This window comes from Arachis ipaensis, chromosome B8, assembly GCF_059453495.1.
Source record: "Arachis ipaensis isolate K30076 ecotype BB chromosome B8, ASM5945349v1, whole genome shotgun sequence".
In the NCBI taxonomy this organism is placed as follows: Eukaryota; Viridiplantae; Streptophyta; class Magnoliopsida; order Fabales; family Fabaceae; genus Arachis; species Arachis ipaensis.
The window spans coordinates 30,652,743-30,671,293 of NC_142443.1; the positions used below are offsets into that span (position 1 = coordinate 30,652,743).

An 18,551-nucleotide genomic window follows, 5' to 3' on the forward strand; every position below is an offset into this window, starting at 1 on the left:
AGAATGATTTATCCTAAAAATAGATAATCAAATTAATTTAGTATTAATTAACTATTTCTAATCCTAATTTAAAGTAGTCAATCCTATACATTATATATGCTCCCTTAGTATATTACATGATTGTAAATTTTTATATTTGAGGCTTATATTTTTTTTTAACAATTGTTATGACTACTAAGTTATATTCTAATATTGAGTTTAATATATTATTAAATATAATTTTTTCTAAGTTTTTTTTCTTATATTCTTTTATCTTTTTATTTTATCTTAATTTCTTTGCAGGTACGATCTTATATATAAAGAATATCAAGGATTCAAGACAACGTCTAGACATAAAGTTTGGAAACTTAAAGTTAGGATATTTTGATACAGAAATATAGATATAGTTTGTGGATGTACAATAATCAATGTTAAAGATATAGAATAAACTTTTAGTTGTTTACAAAAAAAAATATGTACGCATATTTTTTCATAGGAATTAAAACGTTGATTTATTGCATACTAGACCTTTTTCTTTAGTTAATTCAACTATTTTGTGAATTATTTGTTATGTACTTTTGCTAGTATTTGCATGAGTAAAAATTAATAAATTGAGCTTACCAAATAAAGTTAAATATTTTAAACAATATTTTTCATTAAAAATACTTTAGATATAAATAAAAAATTAAATATTTTTTGTGCATCGCATAGATAGGGGTGGCAAGCGGGCCGTCCCACCCCCTTCTCGCCCCACCCTGTCCCACCAAAAGCCCGCCCTGTCTCGCCTATTGAGGCGGTTCTAAATTTTTACCCCGTCCCACCTAACGGCGGATTAGTAGGTTGGGGCTAAGCTCGCCAATTCTCTTTTTTTTTGAAAAAATTATTAAACCAATTCTTTAGAAAAATATATAATTTTACAAACATTTAAATAAACTTATAATTTCTAAATTCACAAATACTAAAGTCATTATAATTCTAAATATCTAATAAATATAATCATCAACTAAATTTTTTAAAACAAATAATAAAACTAACATTGTCCAAAACAAAACAAACATTGTCCAAAATATATAATTAAATATTGTTTAAGTCTCTAATCAATCAAATATAGTCTAAATTACAACTTAAAGTAAAATGAACAAACATTCCAAATACAAGCACAAAAGTAATGTTCCAAATTCAATTATCATCTTAAAGTCAAAAGTCTGCCCCCCACTTCGCCGAAACCCGCCAAATCCCATGGATTAGGCAGTGCAGGTTAGGTGGACTTTTTTTTATTATAGCAATCTCAAATTTTTAGTCCGATCCGTTTTTTTTAGCGAGTTACGTGAACCGGTTCGACGGATTCTGGCCCACCTCTATGCATGGGTAGATACACCAGTTGGTTTTAAGGCCCAAATAATCCTTAGGTTGTGTTTGTTTTTTTGGGACTGAAACTAAGATAATTAAAAAACTAGGACTGAGTATTATGTTTGGTGCCCATAGATTGAAACTAAAATTTTAGCCTCAGAATATAGAATTTCAATCCCTTTAATACCTGAGAACATAGAAGACTGAAATTTTAATAATATTTCTTTTAAAAAATACTCTAGTTTAACTTTTTAAATTCTAAATTTATCCCTTAACTTCTATATTTATCTTAAACTAAATATGACAGTGAAACATAAGTTAATTCTATATATTTTATATTAAATACAATATAAAAATTTAATTTAATATCTGTCTTTGAATCTCAATCTCTCTTTCAAAGACAGTAATAAAAATTCAACTACTTTAATTTGAAAATTTGTACCATCCTCATATTTTAGATTTTTTTTATATTTTTATGTAAATATTTGTATTTGTATAACTTTTAAAATAATAACAGATAACTAAGTCAAATATTATAATTTTATTTACATATTAATTAATTAATATAAGAATGGGTTTGTGAATTTTATAACATTGATAGTAAATATATACAAATTAAATGATATAGTATTAGTGAATAATGACTATTTGGTATTCATTTGCTTTAGGCCACATACGGACCCTCTTCGGTTTAAAAATAGGAATTAATTTATATGTACATACATTCAATGTATTAAAGATAAAAGATAAAATTAAAAATATCTATGTATTGATTCATTAAAACATCATTTAAATGTTCTTAATTTAATTAATTATTTATTTTATTAAAAAATGTATATTATCATTGTATAAAAATTAAAAAGAACAAATCATTCAAAAATTGACGTCCTATTTTGTAGAGTTTTATGATATAAATCACAATCAAATTTTGATAAAAATACAATAAATAATATATACATTGGGAGCATCTCACATAAAGATAAAATAATATCTTCGATGCTTTCAAAACGTATATGGTAACAAAATTGATTTTCAAACGGAAAGGAACATTAATGAAATCGAAATATCATAAATTGCACCAATATTATTCCATCTCCACCACAAATTTTTGTAATACAAACATCCAATAATTATCCATTATTATTATTATTATTATTATTATTATTATTATTATTATTATTATTATTATTATTCAACAATCAAACATGGACGTGTGACTTTTTCTGGAGGCGCAGACAGTGTTTTGGACACTTTATTTAGTGGCTGCTAAATATTCAACTTGGATCGGTCGAGTGGTCAGCTCACTCGTCCACTTAACCAAGTGTCAGAAGTTTAAATCCTACTTGTAGAAAATACTGTGGATAACCAACAAAAATTAGTAGCTGCTAAATTTTATTTATTATTAATATTATTTGACTGTTTATGCTTCAAACCTTTAACATTGGTCGATTAAATTGTTGCAAAAGTTTTTAACTTTATTCCCTTTCACTTCAATCCAAATAGACAAATGAAAAGGCCTTAAAACTTTGTGATCTTGATGAAATAAAATAAACTCATATTTTGTACTTGATTTGATTTAAAAATTTTAATAAAATGGATTAAAGGCATGATAAAACCAGAAAGACAAATAAAGTATACATACATGGTTTTAAGAATATCAACTTGATAAAATTATATAAGCGCCAATTTGGTGTGCATGCATCATGACTCAGCATGCATTATTTGCCTAATTTTCTTTTTGTGTTTTGATTTATTATTATTTTTCAATTACTATTATTATTACAACTAACTGCTGCTCATGGAGAGGGAGAGAAAATTATTTATTTATTTAATTATTAATAATATGATAAAATCGTGCATGTTTACGTGTGATGATAAGCCATTTGAAATTTTGAAGTATTGTTTTATTGTTTAGGGACATGGAGCATATCCTGTTTATTTCAATTTTCAAAAAAGAATATATAAATAAATTACAAGTAGTTTGTCACTTTTCGTACCAAAACAACATAATATATAGTAGTTTTTATTTCCAATTAAACTGTTAAAATATATATACTTTTATTGTGAATGTTCGACTAACTAAACCTGATATAATACTTTAATTTTAACATATTAAAAATGTAAAATTTTTGTGAATTATAATTATCAAATACATACAATTTTTCAAATGACCATGCATTCACATAATGAGTATTAAAAAATGATTCATTTTTCTTGTTAATTAAATATTTGTATAAATTGTTATATAGTGCATGCAAGTTAATCTAAATATAATTATCGATCTCCCCTCTCCTTCCTTTAAAGTAAAATATCAATAACTCAAAATATATTTATTTATTTGTGACGACTGACGACTACTTCATGCCTCGTTTCTTTTTCTTTTCTTTCTTTATCATGTCATATATATCATGTATTCCGAGTTAACATTATAGAAATAAAATACAATTGTTGAATAGCTTGAACTAATTTTTTAATCAATTTAGCTCTTTATATCTTCAAGAGTTAAATATTACATTTTGATGTTTGAATGTCCCCAATATATATAGATCTATCTATCTGTGTGTGTGTGAGAGAGAAAAAAATTTATATTTTAAAAAACCATTGAGTGAGTCAATTTAGTATCTAAGTAATTATTAGTAATAAAAAATTATTATCTAATTAAATATAATAGTTGTTCATACTCTAACCCAAAACAAAGTCAGACCCAAAAAGAATAAGAGTTCACTCAGTAAAGCTGGCATCTTCTGAGGTCAGGTGCGACGAAGGTAATCCAACCCTGCTTATCTGAATAAGCAACTACTTCCTAAGATATCTCCTATTTATCTAGAAGGAAGATCTCAATAACTTATCTAAAAAAAGGAAACAGTTATCCACCATCAAAGGTGAAACTATTCTAAAAGGTGGTTATCTATTGGGTTTAAGTATGATTTTGGTCCCTAACGTAGAGGCCAAAAATTTATTTCGTCCCTCGCCTTTTTTTCGCAACAAAAAGGTCCCTTAGGTTCTGGTTTGTTTTAAAATCGTCCTTTGCCCCCAAAAATAAATTTTTAATACGAAAATGCCCTTGATGGTTGGTATTACTTCCCGCGAGATCAATTTTCCTTTCCCAAGCAACGCTTTGTCTGAGAACAGTGCTCCTGAGTGAAACGTTTGTGTGAAACGATTGTGCGAAACCCTTGGAAGGCCTTCCTACGACGTCCGGCGTTGGTAGCTTGAGAGAGGTTGCCGGAAAACTTCCTAGGTTGTTAACTTGGCTTCGTTCCAACAAAAATCCCTTGGCAAGGTAAGCATTATGTGAATGTAATTTATCGTTTCGTAATGTGGATTGTGCGAAGGTGTGTGGAAGGGTAGGGTTTGAACTGATTGTAGTTGTTGTTGTTCATAGTTGGTTGACTAACTCCCTGTGATGATTAATAGGGTTTTTCGGGAAGGAGATGGCGCTCTTCAACATGCGGGTGCACCATGGTGGGTTATTTGGATATGAAAATGGTGTGCTCAAGTACTTGAAGGGTCAATCAACAGTTGTGGAGGACATTGACGGCGATCGGTGGAGTGTGTTTGAGGCATACGAGGAACTGAGACAGCTTGGATACCTGAAATCCAACATTTCCACGTTATGGTACAAAGACCCAACTGAGGATGATTATGAGCGTCACTTGAAGCTGTTGGGAGGTGACACCGAGGCAATTGAAATGTGTACCATAGCAGGGAGGAGAGGGTTTGTTGATTTGTTTGTGGTGCATAAGGTTGAGGATGCCGAGGGATTTCCGGAGGTGGGTTTTCTGGACGTGGGGGGAGAAACGGTAGGTGGCCAGAATGAGAAACCCTTAGGTGGTGGTATGGATTTAGTGGTATTCGAAGGCAATGTAGATAACAGTGATGGAGCTAGGGTTGCTGGTCAACAAGAATGCCAAAATAAGGATGGTGGAGTGGAATTAGGCCAAGAGGGACATGAGGCGGTTAGTGATGATGTTAGCAGTGGCGAAGACAGTGATGACCCAACATACTTGCCATCTGATGAAGAGGAAAACAGTGTGGAAGACATCCACTTCACTGACAGTGATAAGGTGTACGACTATGAAAGTGGATTCGGTGAAGATAATGCTGTGCCAAATGAGGGTAATGTGGAGAAGGACAAAAAGGTTGTTACAAGTGATTTGGATGATGAGGATGCAGTTGACAGTGATGAATTGGAGCAGGACCATGTAATAGGGATAGATGCTGATGATGGGGAGGATCATGCTGAGGAGGGGGGCAGAGGTTTCCAATGCATAAGACACAAAAGGAGATGGAAAAGTACCAATGGAAGGTGGGGACATTGTATGAATCTCGGCAGGATTTCAAGGACACAGTGGCGGCCTATGCAGTCAACACAGCTAGGAACATTAAGTTCAAGAAGTGCGACTTGGTGAGGGTCCGAGCTGTTTGTCAGAAAGGCTGCCCATTTTGGTTATATGCACACAGGGTCGTTGAGGAGTCCACGTGGCAACTAAGAAGCATGAATCTCCAACATACCTGCATGCAGACACACCGAGTTGGGATTATGCACAGCAAATGGTTGGGTAGCCAGTTTAAGAAGAAAGTTGAATCCAACCCAAAGATCAAGGTGAAGGAGCTGGTTGCAAAGGCTCACAAAAAATGGAACCTAACCGTTACCAGGGCAATGGCAGCTAAGACAAAACAGGAGGCTTTGAGTCAGATACAGGGCGTCTTTAGGGAGCAGTACAAGTGAATAAACGACTACTGCCATGAACTCCTAAGAACAAACCCAGGTTCCACAGTGATTCTGAAGGTTATTAGATCACCAGATTTTGCTCAAGAGAGACAGAACGCAGAACTGATGTTTTCCAAAGAATGTATGTATGCTTTGATGCTTGCAAGAAAAGTTTTCAACATTGCAGAAGGTTCATTGGGCTGGACGGTTGCTTCTTGAAAACCCCCCAAGGTGGACAACTGTTGACTGCAGTCGAAAGAGACCCAAATGACCAGATTCTTCCAATTGCGTATGCGGTTGTGGAGGCGGAAACTAAAGACTCTTGGGTCTGGTTTCTGCGTCACCTGTCTGATGACTTAGGCCCACACAACCTTGCAAAGTGCACATTTATGTCTGATCAGCAAAAGGTAACTCACCATATATCAGCAATGCAACTTGTCCTTGTATACATTTATATATGAACTAATAGTTTGAAATCTTACCTTCTGTAAACAGGGCTTATTGCCGGCATTTGAAGAGGTCATTCCAGGGGTGGATAACAGGTTCTGTGTCAGGCATCTCTACAGCAACTTCAGGAAAAAGTTTTCTAGTTTAGAGCTAAAGAACAAGATGTGGAGGTGTGCTAAAGCAAGTCATTGGCAGAGCTGGGAGAAGGAGATGAAAAATTTGCGAGTTCTGAATGAGGGAGCATTTAGACATCTCAATGGCATTCCACCAAGGTTCTGGTCAAGATCCAGGTTTACCTTCCTATCTAAATGTGACAGTCTTGTTAATAACATGAGTGAGAGTTTCAATGCTGTGTTAGTAGAAGCAAGAGAGAAACCAATTGTGAGCATGTTAGAGGATATTAGGGTTTATATGATGACTAGATGGGCTGCAAATAGGGAAAGGGTTCTTAATTATCCAGGAAATATTATGCCAATGATTACCAAGAAATTAGAGAAACGGGCAAGCTTAGCTAGGGACTGGAGGCCTTACTAGTCATCTGCTAGCAACTACGAGGTTATGTGTGGTCTAGATAAGTATGTTGTGGATCTGGCTGCTGGTGAATGTTCTTGCAGGACTTGGCAAATGAGTGGGATTCCTTGTCCTCATGCCATCAGCTGCATCACCTTCAAGGGCCTTAATTTGGAATCATATGTGGCTGACTGCTACAAGAAGGAGGCCTACATCAAGTGCTACCAGGAGGTGATACACCCTGTAAACGGCCCAGAGCTATGGAAGAGGACTCAATATGATGATGTCATCCCACCTCCATACAGGAGGCCAAGCCACAGACCGATGAAGAAGAGGAAAAGAGGGGCTGCAGATGAAGACAATAGAAGCCAGACTCATCTGTCACGGAGGGGAGAAGTCCAGAGATGCTCCAACTGTGGTGGAGTTGGACACAAGAAGAGCGGCTGCAGCCAGCCTAAGAAGAGGGTAAGAGGGTCTGTGATATGCTATTCTAGGGTTCAACTACCATTATGATTGCCAACTATATAATTTTACTGCTATATGATATGTGTGTAACTTTCTATATGATTTTCATAACTATTGTAGGCCCAAAGTTCAACCAAAAGAGCTAAGAAGAATGCACCTAAGCTGGCACCTGGTCAGACAGCTTGGGGAGGGAGAAAGAGGAATACTGCACCATCACCAACCAATCTGTCAACATCCCATACCAGGAAAACTCCCACAAGGCCCAAGAAACATGAAGCCCGGCCCACCACAGAAGCACCTCAGCCCAAGAAAGCTTCCACCAAGCCCAAGAAAGCATCCACTCAGCCTAACATCCTGGCCCAGACCAAGAACAAGGCTGCATCTTCTGCAACCTCCACCAGCAACAAACAGCCTCCTAGCCAGCCATCTGTGAGGAAGAGGCCCTTTTCTGTGATTCAATGCAGTGCACCTCATCTACCCCTGCAGAAGCTGAGGTTGATGGCCAAGTTACTCCCATCTCAGTGGGGAAATCTTTAGCATTTGAGTGTGAAATCTTTTGTGACTCTTGTGTTAATGTTTTGCAAGCAGTGTTTTTAAATTTGGTATTGGCTATTTACATTAAGAACATTACCTTAGTTACATTGGTTTGAGTACTGTATTTTGGTATTGGCTATTTACATTAAGAACATTACCTTAGTTACATTGGTTTGAGTACTGTATTTTGGTATTAAGTGCCTGAGGACACTTGAAGTGTTGCTTCTCTGTTTTTTGGTACTAGGCATGTGGAGGCAAACACAAAATATTTGTGTATGTTTTAACTAGTCATAAAATGAAATATTCCATTACTAATTGCTGAATTTTCAGATATTCTATTGAATGCTTTTCTGCTTTGCTCATAAACTACTTCTTTTACATTACAAAATAACACAACTCCACCATTAAAGAAGGTGACAATTTGGGCAACATTAAACAACACTTTTCTTCATTAATTCAAACAGTTTCAAAGATGCTACAAACCTATACCACTGTAACATCACAGAATACCCTCAAACTCTACCCACACAACACAGGAAACCTCATAACATTCCCTACCAAATCATCTATAACCTAAATGCATTCCATTCGGGTGCTTCAAGTTGTAACGATTCTGCAGGAATAAGAACAAAAAGCCCACCCACCCAGCAAAACATAGAGCAGCCACAACCCAAAGCTTGGTCTCCAACTCCTTCAATCTTGCCTTTAATTTCGTTATCTTCCTCCTATTTCTTGCAAATTCAACCTCTTGCTGAACACCTCCAGGTTCCGGATCTGCCCATCTGAAGAAATCACACCCATCCTGAACCTAATAGGAGCCACAGAATCATATGAAGAAATCCCAAATTCTCAGACCCACATTAGCAAAATAGGAAGAACACTTTACCTCATAGTATACACAACCCCAAAATCTTCGTCCAGGGTTATCCTTCATCGATGATGTTCGCAAAATCGGCATCTCACCATGGCCACAGAGCAACTCCTTTGCATCTGAACGAAAACGTGAGGCTCTTGAGCTCTGGGAAGCCATGGACGCCATTGTCTCCTGAACCCTAGCCGTCGACCTTCAGCAGCAGCTCCCGTCGTTATTCCTCCCTCCCCTGCACTTCACATTCATTCAATTTCTTGATTTAATCCTTCTATTATTATTTATTTATATTAATTAACGTTTCCCATATCCGTTAAAACGGTTGTAAATAAACCTAACGACCACAGGGGTAAAATCGTCCGAGGGACAATTTTAAAACAAACCGGAACCTAAGGGACCTTTTTGTTGCGAAAAAAAGGCGAGGGACGAAATAAATTTTTGGCCTCTACGTTAGGGACAAAAATCATACTTAACCCTTATCTATTCTACTATAAATACACTGTCACTCTTAGGTATATTTCGGTCCCAATCTACTAAAAACTTGCTTAAACCCTTGTTAACTTAGGCATCAAAGTCTCTTGCAAGTATCACCCCCACCTCCTCACGAGGGACTCGGACAGCGGCACCTCAGCGCTAAAGGAAGTCGGACGTTGCCATATAGAAAGCCTCCTCACGTCTGGGCCCAATAAGCAACTCAGTTTCAGGTAACCCTCGGAACATTAGCACCGTTGCCGGGGACCTGGAAGTCTACACCCCACCATGGCGGACAAACGCACTGCCTCTGTGTTCGAGCCAGAACCTCACAACGATGACCAAGCATTTGCGCTACCCTCACCACGGGAGAGAACAAGCGCCCCCCATGGGGAAGGAACACCAGAAAATTCCCATCCATGACGAATCCACTCAGAAGTACATTCACCCGAGGTAGAGGAACCTCCCCATCCGATGGAGATATTAGGACTAGTGTAGGGACATCGCGGTCGATTGGAACAGCTCGAGCAGGAAGCTAAATGACACCAAGAATTAGAAAGAGAATTACAAAAGAAAGTACACTGATGGAGAGAGCTGGAGGAAAAGCTCTCAAAGTTAGAGGTCGAACTTCAAAATTGGAGCCATCAGACAGATCGGGAGGAAAGTCCTCTGGGAGGGGAGGATCCGTTCATTGAAGAGAACATGCGAGCCAGGGTTCCCAGAAACTTTAAAACCCTCGACATGGATCTCTATGATGGAACGACCACCCGAGACACCACCTTAGCAATTTTAAAATTCGGATGTATTTAGCTGATGCATCCGATGCGACGCGTTGCAAAGCCTTTCCAACAACACTGACCAAAGCCGCAATGAAGTGGATTGACAATTTACCACCCATGTCGATAACCTGCTTTGATGACTTGGAAAGGAAGTTCCTTACCCAATTTTCAATTCAGAATGACAAGGTCAAGCATGCTCCAAGCCTGCTGGGGTCAAACAAGAAGTCGGAGAAACCCTCCGAGATTATATGGAGAGATTCAACAAATCTTGTTTAGAAATACAAAATTTATCTTCTGAAGCAATAATAATGGGTTTGGTTAACAGCCTTAGAGAAGAGCCGTTCTCCCAATCAATATCTAAGCGACACCTGACTTTCTTGTACGAGTGGGTAGAGAAATATATCAACATGGAGGAGAATTCTTGACTTAGAGAACCAGCTCCAAGGCTAAACCCTTCTTACCAAGTTTGGGATAAGAAAAATGAGGCTAAGAAAAGGGAGGAGTACAACTCGAAAGAACCTCAAAGATACCACAACTACACCCTGCTCCGAGCATCTCTTGTTGATGTTTACAGGAAGATCTGTCACACTGAAAAGCTTCTACCTCCTTGCCCCATCAATCACAAAAAGGCTGGAAGCCGGTCAGAATATTGTGAATATCACAAGCTATATGGATATTCTACTAATGACTATTATGACTTAAAGAACGTCGTAGAAAAGTTGGCCAGGGAAGGTCGCTAGAAAGATACCTGGCCGAGAGGTTAGACGACCCCAGGAAAACGAAGAGAGATGACGATGACAGAGGACGACGAGACCGACCCCCACAACTCTTGAGAACATAATAAATGGAGGGTTTGCAGGAGGGGTAATCACCAAATCCTCGCGTAAAAGACATCTCAAAGAAGTATGTCAAGTCGTGGAAGATAATAAAACTCCCGACTTACCAACAATCTCATTTACCAAAGAAGATGCACAAGGAATGACACCGGGCCATGACGATTCTGTAGTAATTACAATGATTCTCACTAATGCCAATCTACATAGAACTTTGGAGAACCAAGGGAGTTCGACTGACATACTTTTGAGCCCACTTTTGATAAGCTCGGACTAGAAGAAAAGAATTTAAAGGCATATTCGGACAACTTTTTTAGTTTGGGGACACACAGATCTGATCCCTTGGATTCATCTCGTTATACACCACCTTTGGTAAAGGCACAAGTAGGGGTGGCAAAACGGGTTCAACCCGTCAGGGCCGACCCGCTAAACCCACTAAAAAGGCGGGTCGGGCTAGAATTTGGAGCCCTCCAAATTAAAAAAATCCGCCAAACCCGCACCGCCAAATTGGCGGGTTTTGGCGGGCCGGGCCGGGCCGCCGAGTCGAAGATTTTTTTCTTTTTTTTATTAAATAAAAGAGTGATTACTATTATAAAATTAATAATTATAGAATTTTCAAACACTTTTTTTTTTCATTTTTTGTTTTTATTCTTTTTTTAGTTATTAACTTTATTTATTTTATTTCACAATTTCTTATATATGCTCAAATTATGTGACTTATTTTTTAAAATAAAGATAGTTCTATTGATAAATATTATTTTGAACAATTTTATTGAAGTTAAAAATTAAAAAAAGATAGTAAAAAGATTATATTATAATTTGACTATTTTTTATTTGTATTTGATTTTTTAATTATTATTTTTAGTTAACTTTAATGAATTTTATTTTTCAAAAAGACTCAAGCGGGCTAGCCCGCCGATCCGCCAATCCACCATAAAGCGGGACGAGCTAGCATTTTGAGCCCATCTTAGTTAGCGGGGCAGGCCAGCCCGCTTTGCCACCCCTAGGCACAAGATCAAGAATGTTAAGCATTGACTACATTATAGTCGACGTCATATCTACTTAGAATGCCTTAATAGGTTAGACCACTTTAAATCGATTAGCGGCAGTTGTCTCTAATACCTCACATATGTATGAAGTTCCCAACTGCAGAAGGAATCGCTACCGTAAAAGAAGATCAGAAGGTAGCCAGAAAATATTACAACGAAAGCCTCAACTTAAGAGGCAGTATAAGTGGTAAAGAAGTTAATACTATTGAGCTCGCTGGTATCCGAGTTCGGGAAGAGCTACGTCCCCAACTTGAAGGAAAGATTGAAGGAAAGATAGAAAAGGTACAAATCGGAGATCAGGCAAAAAAGACAACGAGTATAGGGGCCAACCTAGAGGAAGGTCTAAAGGCAGAACTTGTTGATCTCTTATAAAGGAACTCCGACCTCTTCGCTTGAAAGCCTCCAATATGCCTGGTATAGACCTTGACCTCATGTCTCACAAGCTTGCCATTTATCCAGGCTCTCGACCTATTCAGCAAAAGTGGCAGAAGCTCGGTCCTAAAAGGACACAGATCATCGAAGAACAAGTGCAAGCCTTATTAGAAGTTGGGTTTATAAGAGAGGTAAAGTTTCCTTTGTAGATGGCTAATGTGATCCTTGTAAAAAAGTAGAATGAAAAATGAAAGATGTACGTCAATTACACCGACCTCAACAAAGCTTGCCCCAAGGCAAGAAAGTAAGAACTAAAGCACAGAGTTTGTTTCTTATAGCTTCCTAAGCTTGTTGAGTTCTTCTCCTTCATGGTTCTCATTTAGTAGTTTTTTTTCTCAGTTTTGTCTGTCTGAGTCTGATTGAAAAAGACAAACATGGTGAAGTTTGTAAGAAAAAGCCAATAAGAGGTAAAAGACAGTGAGTTAAACTTGGAGAAAAAGCCTTAAGATGTCTCAGTTTTCTTTGTACATCTTTTTGTTTTGTATCATAATCTTGTGGAAATTCCCTTACAAGTTGGGTTAGCACTTGGCTGTTGAAAGCTAGATTGAGGTCTAGTCAAATTTAGATTGGATTAGAATTTGGATTTGTCCTAGATAGGATTGGGTAGATCCTAGGGAAAGATGGGTGTATGTACCTTGTGAAAAAGATAGTGAAATTCCATCATAATTGTGATGGAGACTGGATGTAGGCTACATTACACTGAGTAGCTGAACCAGGATACTTCTGGGTGTCACTCTCTCTTCTCTGCTCTTTTATTGTTTTTGCAATTCAGGAGACAAAAAGGAAAGTATCTCCTAACTCAATAGGAGACAAAAACAAAAATATCTCCTAAGTTCTCTTGATTAAAAGCGAAAGTTAAACTCAACAGAAAAGGTAGCCAAGATTCAACCCCCCTTCTCTTAGCCACTGATAACCATCAAAGGATAACGAGACACTAAGGTTAAACTTGGTGAAAGTTTTCAAGCATCCAGTCTTGAATTTGAAAGTATCTAGACAATAGTCGCTGGTCTAAACTACAGTTTGTGTTGTGTTTGCTTTAACTCCTGCATAGAGATAGAATATGTGTAGGTGGGTTCATGGGTTGAGATTTTCTGATGGTTATGCTTTTAATTTGGATAAATATACAAATTTCGTTCAACGAAATATTATGGAGATGAAGAGACATGATTGCCACATCTTTGTAGAGTCATTGTTGCCATTACTTTTAGAGAACTACCCACCAACATTTGAAAATTCTTTACTAAGTTAAGTGAGTTCTTTAGAAAGTTGTGTTCCACTAAAATTATAATGGATGGTCTCTTAGTTATGGAGAAAAATATTTCTATCATCTGTGCAAGTCAAAGATAATATTTTTCCTAATGTGATAGAACACTTACCAGTTTACCTTCCATATGAAGCAAGAGTTTGCGAGCAGGTCTAATTTAGTTGAATGTATCCGTTTGAGAGATTAATTGGTTCATTTAAGAGAAATGTGAAGAACATAGCTCAAATTAAGGGTTCTATATATGATGCATTCTTAGCAAAAGAGACTTTTGCATTTTGCTCATTCTATTTTGAACCTCATGTACAATCACGAAGAAATCGAGTCAATAGGAATGATGACATAGAAGAGTCATCTTCGGTACAACCCAATTTATCAATCTTTGTTTAAGACGGTATTGCAATGAGGGCAAGCACTGATTGTTCCTCGGATGAGAAGGAAACACTAGTTGTCTACTTGCACGTCTTTCTTAATTGTGATGAAGTTTTAGACTTTGTCAAGTAAGTAATCTCATTTTACTTGTTAGGTTATTTGACTTAAATATTATGTTGTTTCTACCATGTATTATATAATACGACAATTGTTTTGTTTAATAGGTTATTCTATGAGACAAATCTTGATGTGGTCCTTAATTAATTTTCAAGTTGGTTCAAGAACTACGTATGGGATAACCTATATGACACAATAAACTTCGATCTAGTTCCATTTAGTTAGGTTCCAATAAATAAAGTTATGAGCTATATAATTTACGATGTAAATAGATATACATTTCATCCTTATTGGTGGACAATAGAAAAAAAAAACGCTGGAGTGTGGGAGTGAGGCAATGCAAATAGTGGTCAAGGTGATCGGTATGGTGGTATTGCACCACATACTCCAATTAGAATATTTTTATCATGTTACCTACAAAGTTTTTTTTGGTTCAGATACGAATGGTTTGATATGTGTCCATGAAACACAAAAACATAAAGATTACAACATAATCGAGGTAAATGGCACCAAGAAGTCAAATTGAATATGATGGACAAGAAACTCAAGAATTATTCCAAGTTGGCAACCCACTCTTAGCTTTCTAGGACAGTGCTTGAAACTGATGCTCCAATCAATCTAGTTTTCCTATAGCGGATGATGAAGTGATTGAGCTTTAATCGGAAATTCCATGCAAGTTGTAGAAGAAGTAGTGGAAGGGGTTAAATGATGATAAAGATGAATTTGATGATGATGATGATGTTAGCTCTGAAAATAGTGATGGTAACCTCTATCTTTCGGAATTAGATTAGGATAATAGTTTATATTCATGTATTTTTAAACTTTAATTTTTAAAAGTATCTAATTCATTGCTTATATTTATGTTCATGTATATCACTTTTGTTAGCTTGATAATTTATTGATTATTGTTTATATTAACTATCAAACAATAGTGGTTGGTTGTGGGCAAGGTAATAGTCGTGGTCAAGGAAGGGGGTAAAAAACGATGACCTTTGGTACTCTTGAAGTTACATTCTTATCACCGTCTGTCTCAGATCCTCCCAGACCCACTGCATCATTAGCAAAATCCACCTCACACTTCCTGGTGATCACCTCTTTGCCTACACCAGATGTGACTCCACCTTGCCACAAACGACTTCACAACATGTAAACTCTTTATAGGCATCTGCAACAGAGCAAAACAACATGAAGCCAATGCCACTCGACAGATCCAATGGATAATAAATTTTATACGTGCCTTTGTTATTATTTCAATTCATTGTCTTTTATGATATTTCATGATATATATCATAATTATTGACATTTTTGTTTGTTGTTTAGTTTTATTCCCCATACTACAACAACTTAGGCCATAATGGATGTCATTAAATAGATGTATGTTATGGCATAGTCGAGTTACAGAAAAGATACCTTGGGAGGTTAGAGACAAGTGGTTTGAGAAGTGGAAGGTAAAATTAAACTTAATCACATTTTAATTACATTATGATCTTTATTTTAGTTTTACTGGTTATTAATGATCAATGTTTTCTGTATAAGAGACTTCAATTTGGATCACGAGCCCCACATTTTTTCCAGAAGACATTCAACTATTGCATGTGTCAACGTCTTCAGTAGATGCTTAAGGATGTCTGCCAAGGCAAGAAAGAGACCATACAGTGGTTGCATTGCGATACTTGAGGCACTACTTTGAGACTAATGCTAGCTTCAAGCGTTGCCAAACAACGAATATGGCAAATATGGCATTGGCAAGAGGTGACTTGTTCCATTGTAGAGACTTGGCAATCATCGTATCCATAAAAAGGAAGACAAATAATAATTAGTTTTGATTTTATTGATATCATCATTGTATTTATACTTGTCTTCATTTGTGCTTGACTATATGCTGACAAAAGGAGGATGGATCGCGAGCCGACTTACACTGAGGTGTTCAGGCATCTCCACACTAGGAAGGAGAAGAAAGCTCTATAAATGGATGAGCGATCCAAGTGTTTATATGTGAGTCTCAATCATTTTAATAGTTACTTTAAATAATATTAATTTCAACTGTGGTAACCAAATCTCTTTTTTTAGTGCATATGACAAGTATACAGAAATCTTGGAGATTCGACCCAGAAATCCGAGTAGAGTGCATAGGAAGGCGATGGATCAATTATTGCTACTATGGTGGATCCAAATGTGCTATGGCTAGAGATGGTTAGACAACCATACAAGATCATCATTTATGGACATGGATTTTTCTTACCAACACACTTTAATATGGTCCTCTAGTGGCATCCTCCACAACTACAAATGTATCTTCGCCTTCTCAGAAGACCATCACTGAATTGCATGAGCGGATCCGCAGTCTCACACAAAGTTTAGAGGATCAAGGTCGGTAATACCACGAAGTTGAGGACTGCATCTGTGACTTGCTCACTCGCTTTGATGAGCGTGAGTCATTGTTTATAGAGGATAAATAAACCATTTCAAAAACTTGTGCAGAAGTCTTGTGGAACTGAGAGGAAATCCCAAAATAAGGGAGGAGATGACTGCATACTATGAGCATATGTGAGCCGGATTGAGCTCTATGGGCAGGGGGTTGTCATCAACAACGATGCCATCATACCATCTACGTGGCCTTATAGTACATCTTAGTCGATTGTTCATTGCATCATTTATTTCATTTGATAATTTTTCATAATTGTACTACTAATATTTTTATTTATTACTTTAATAAAAATAAAAATATTAGACATTTTTAAGATTTATTTGTTACTTTGATAAGAAGAAAAATTTAAAAATAAATTTGAAAATATATATTTTGTTTAAAATTTTAGTTTTTTTTAATGCTTTTCTTTATCGTCGTTTTTTTTTTAATTATCCGACGATAACAAATGCATGAAATCGCCAAATAGCTAGCCCTTTTTCGTCGAATTTTTACGACAATAATATTAACTGTGTTAGTATTTGATACTCAAAATTTTTTTATCATCGTATTTTTATTTAAAATCTAATAGTACTAACCGAATTTCTTATAGTGACATACATATTTGTTGCAAACTATAACCCATTTTTATTGTATTTGCAAATGCATGTTTATTTGTGTAAACAAAACATGTTTATTTGTCTATATAAATCGTGTTTACTATTTGTCCGAGACTATTGGTCTTGGTTTTTCTATTTACAATTGCATGTTTTATCTTTCATTCATTCATGGAATAATTTTCATTCTATTAAACTACTCTCCCACCTTAACTCATGACAACAATAAAAAAAGCACCAATCCATAAATTCAGTTCAACAGAATTATTTCGATTAAAATTTCAGCCTATATATTTTAACTTTACCTTTGTAATTTTTTCAATCAAAAATACAAAACACAACATTCTTTATCTTTGCTACTTTTTAAGTTTTATTATGGTATCAAAGCTCGATTTTGAGTTCTGCTGACATCCATGAATAAACTAACTAATTCAGATCTTAAAACTCCTTCAACTCCCTTCCCACAATGAATAATCCTTCTTCTATTAATGATGTCATTGTCCCCTTACCTCCCTACTCTGTCCTAGGTCAAGGAGAAAGGGCACACTAGGACTTCATCAAGAGTGCACACTAGCAACTTCATCAAGAGCCTCTTTTGGGCCTTTCATTAGCCCAACACTCTTCTCTCATGACACTTCTAAGAAAGGTTGAAGCTCATCTTCCAGATTACAAAACTAGAAACAACCACTTTTCCAATAAAAAAACCCGTCCTTCAAACTAACTTGGGCTTTTGCCAAGTCCAACTACTCATTATCTTTGTTCTTTTGGTACTTTTTCTATTGTTAATAATTTTTTAAATCGAAATTCATTTTTGAATACTTGGATCATTGATGTTGGTATCACAGATCACATTGCATCAAATTTGTCTTGGTTCATTTCTTACACACAAATTTTTTCTATTATTGTCCATTTACTAAATGACTCTCAAATTACTGTTTTTTTATAAAAGAATTGTTCAATTGTCACCATCCTTATTTATTCATGTTATTTATTTACCTTATTTTAATTTTAATTTTAATATTATCTCCACCTCAAAAATCACTTCTGCATTCAAATGTGTACTCACTGCTTTATCTTTTTTTTGCACTCTACGGCCAACAATTTGGGGATGATTGATTTGAGCAGAATGAGAGAGGGATTGTATGTCTTTGAACCCAATTTCGGTAAAAATTCACCCATTACATATTTCATAAATTTCATCCAATCCCTACCTATTATACCTTCAAATATATGACATTTTCATTTAGGGCATCTTTCTGGAAAAAAACTCAATCATTTACGTAAATATTTTCCTTTTATTTCTATGCATCATGATGAGGCTTGTGACATTTGTCATCTTTCTAAGCAAA

General features: G+C 36.0%; 1 protein-coding gene and 1 pseudogene across 1 annotated transcript; both read left to right on the top strand.

Annotated features, from left to right (window-relative positions):
• Positions 1-4,763: 4,763 nt before the first annotated feature.
• On the top strand, positions 4,764-5,741 carry LOC148547584 (uncharacterized). The gene has a single exon (XM_088495503.1). The coding sequence runs from the start codon at positions 4,764-4,766 to the stop codon at positions 5,739-5,741; it is 978 nt and encodes a 325-aa protein (XP_088351629.1).
• A 107-nt stretch (positions 5,742-5,848) lies between these two features.
• On the top strand, positions 5,849-8,002 carry LOC148547585 (uncharacterized; annotated as a pseudogene).
• The last annotated feature ends 10,549 nt before the right edge of the window (positions 8,003-18,551 follow it).

Coding starts and splice junctions, on each gene's coding strand:
- LOC148547584 (XM_088495503.1), top strand. CDS start 4,764: ATGGCGCTCTTCAACATGCGGGTGCACCATGGTGGGTTATTTGGATAT.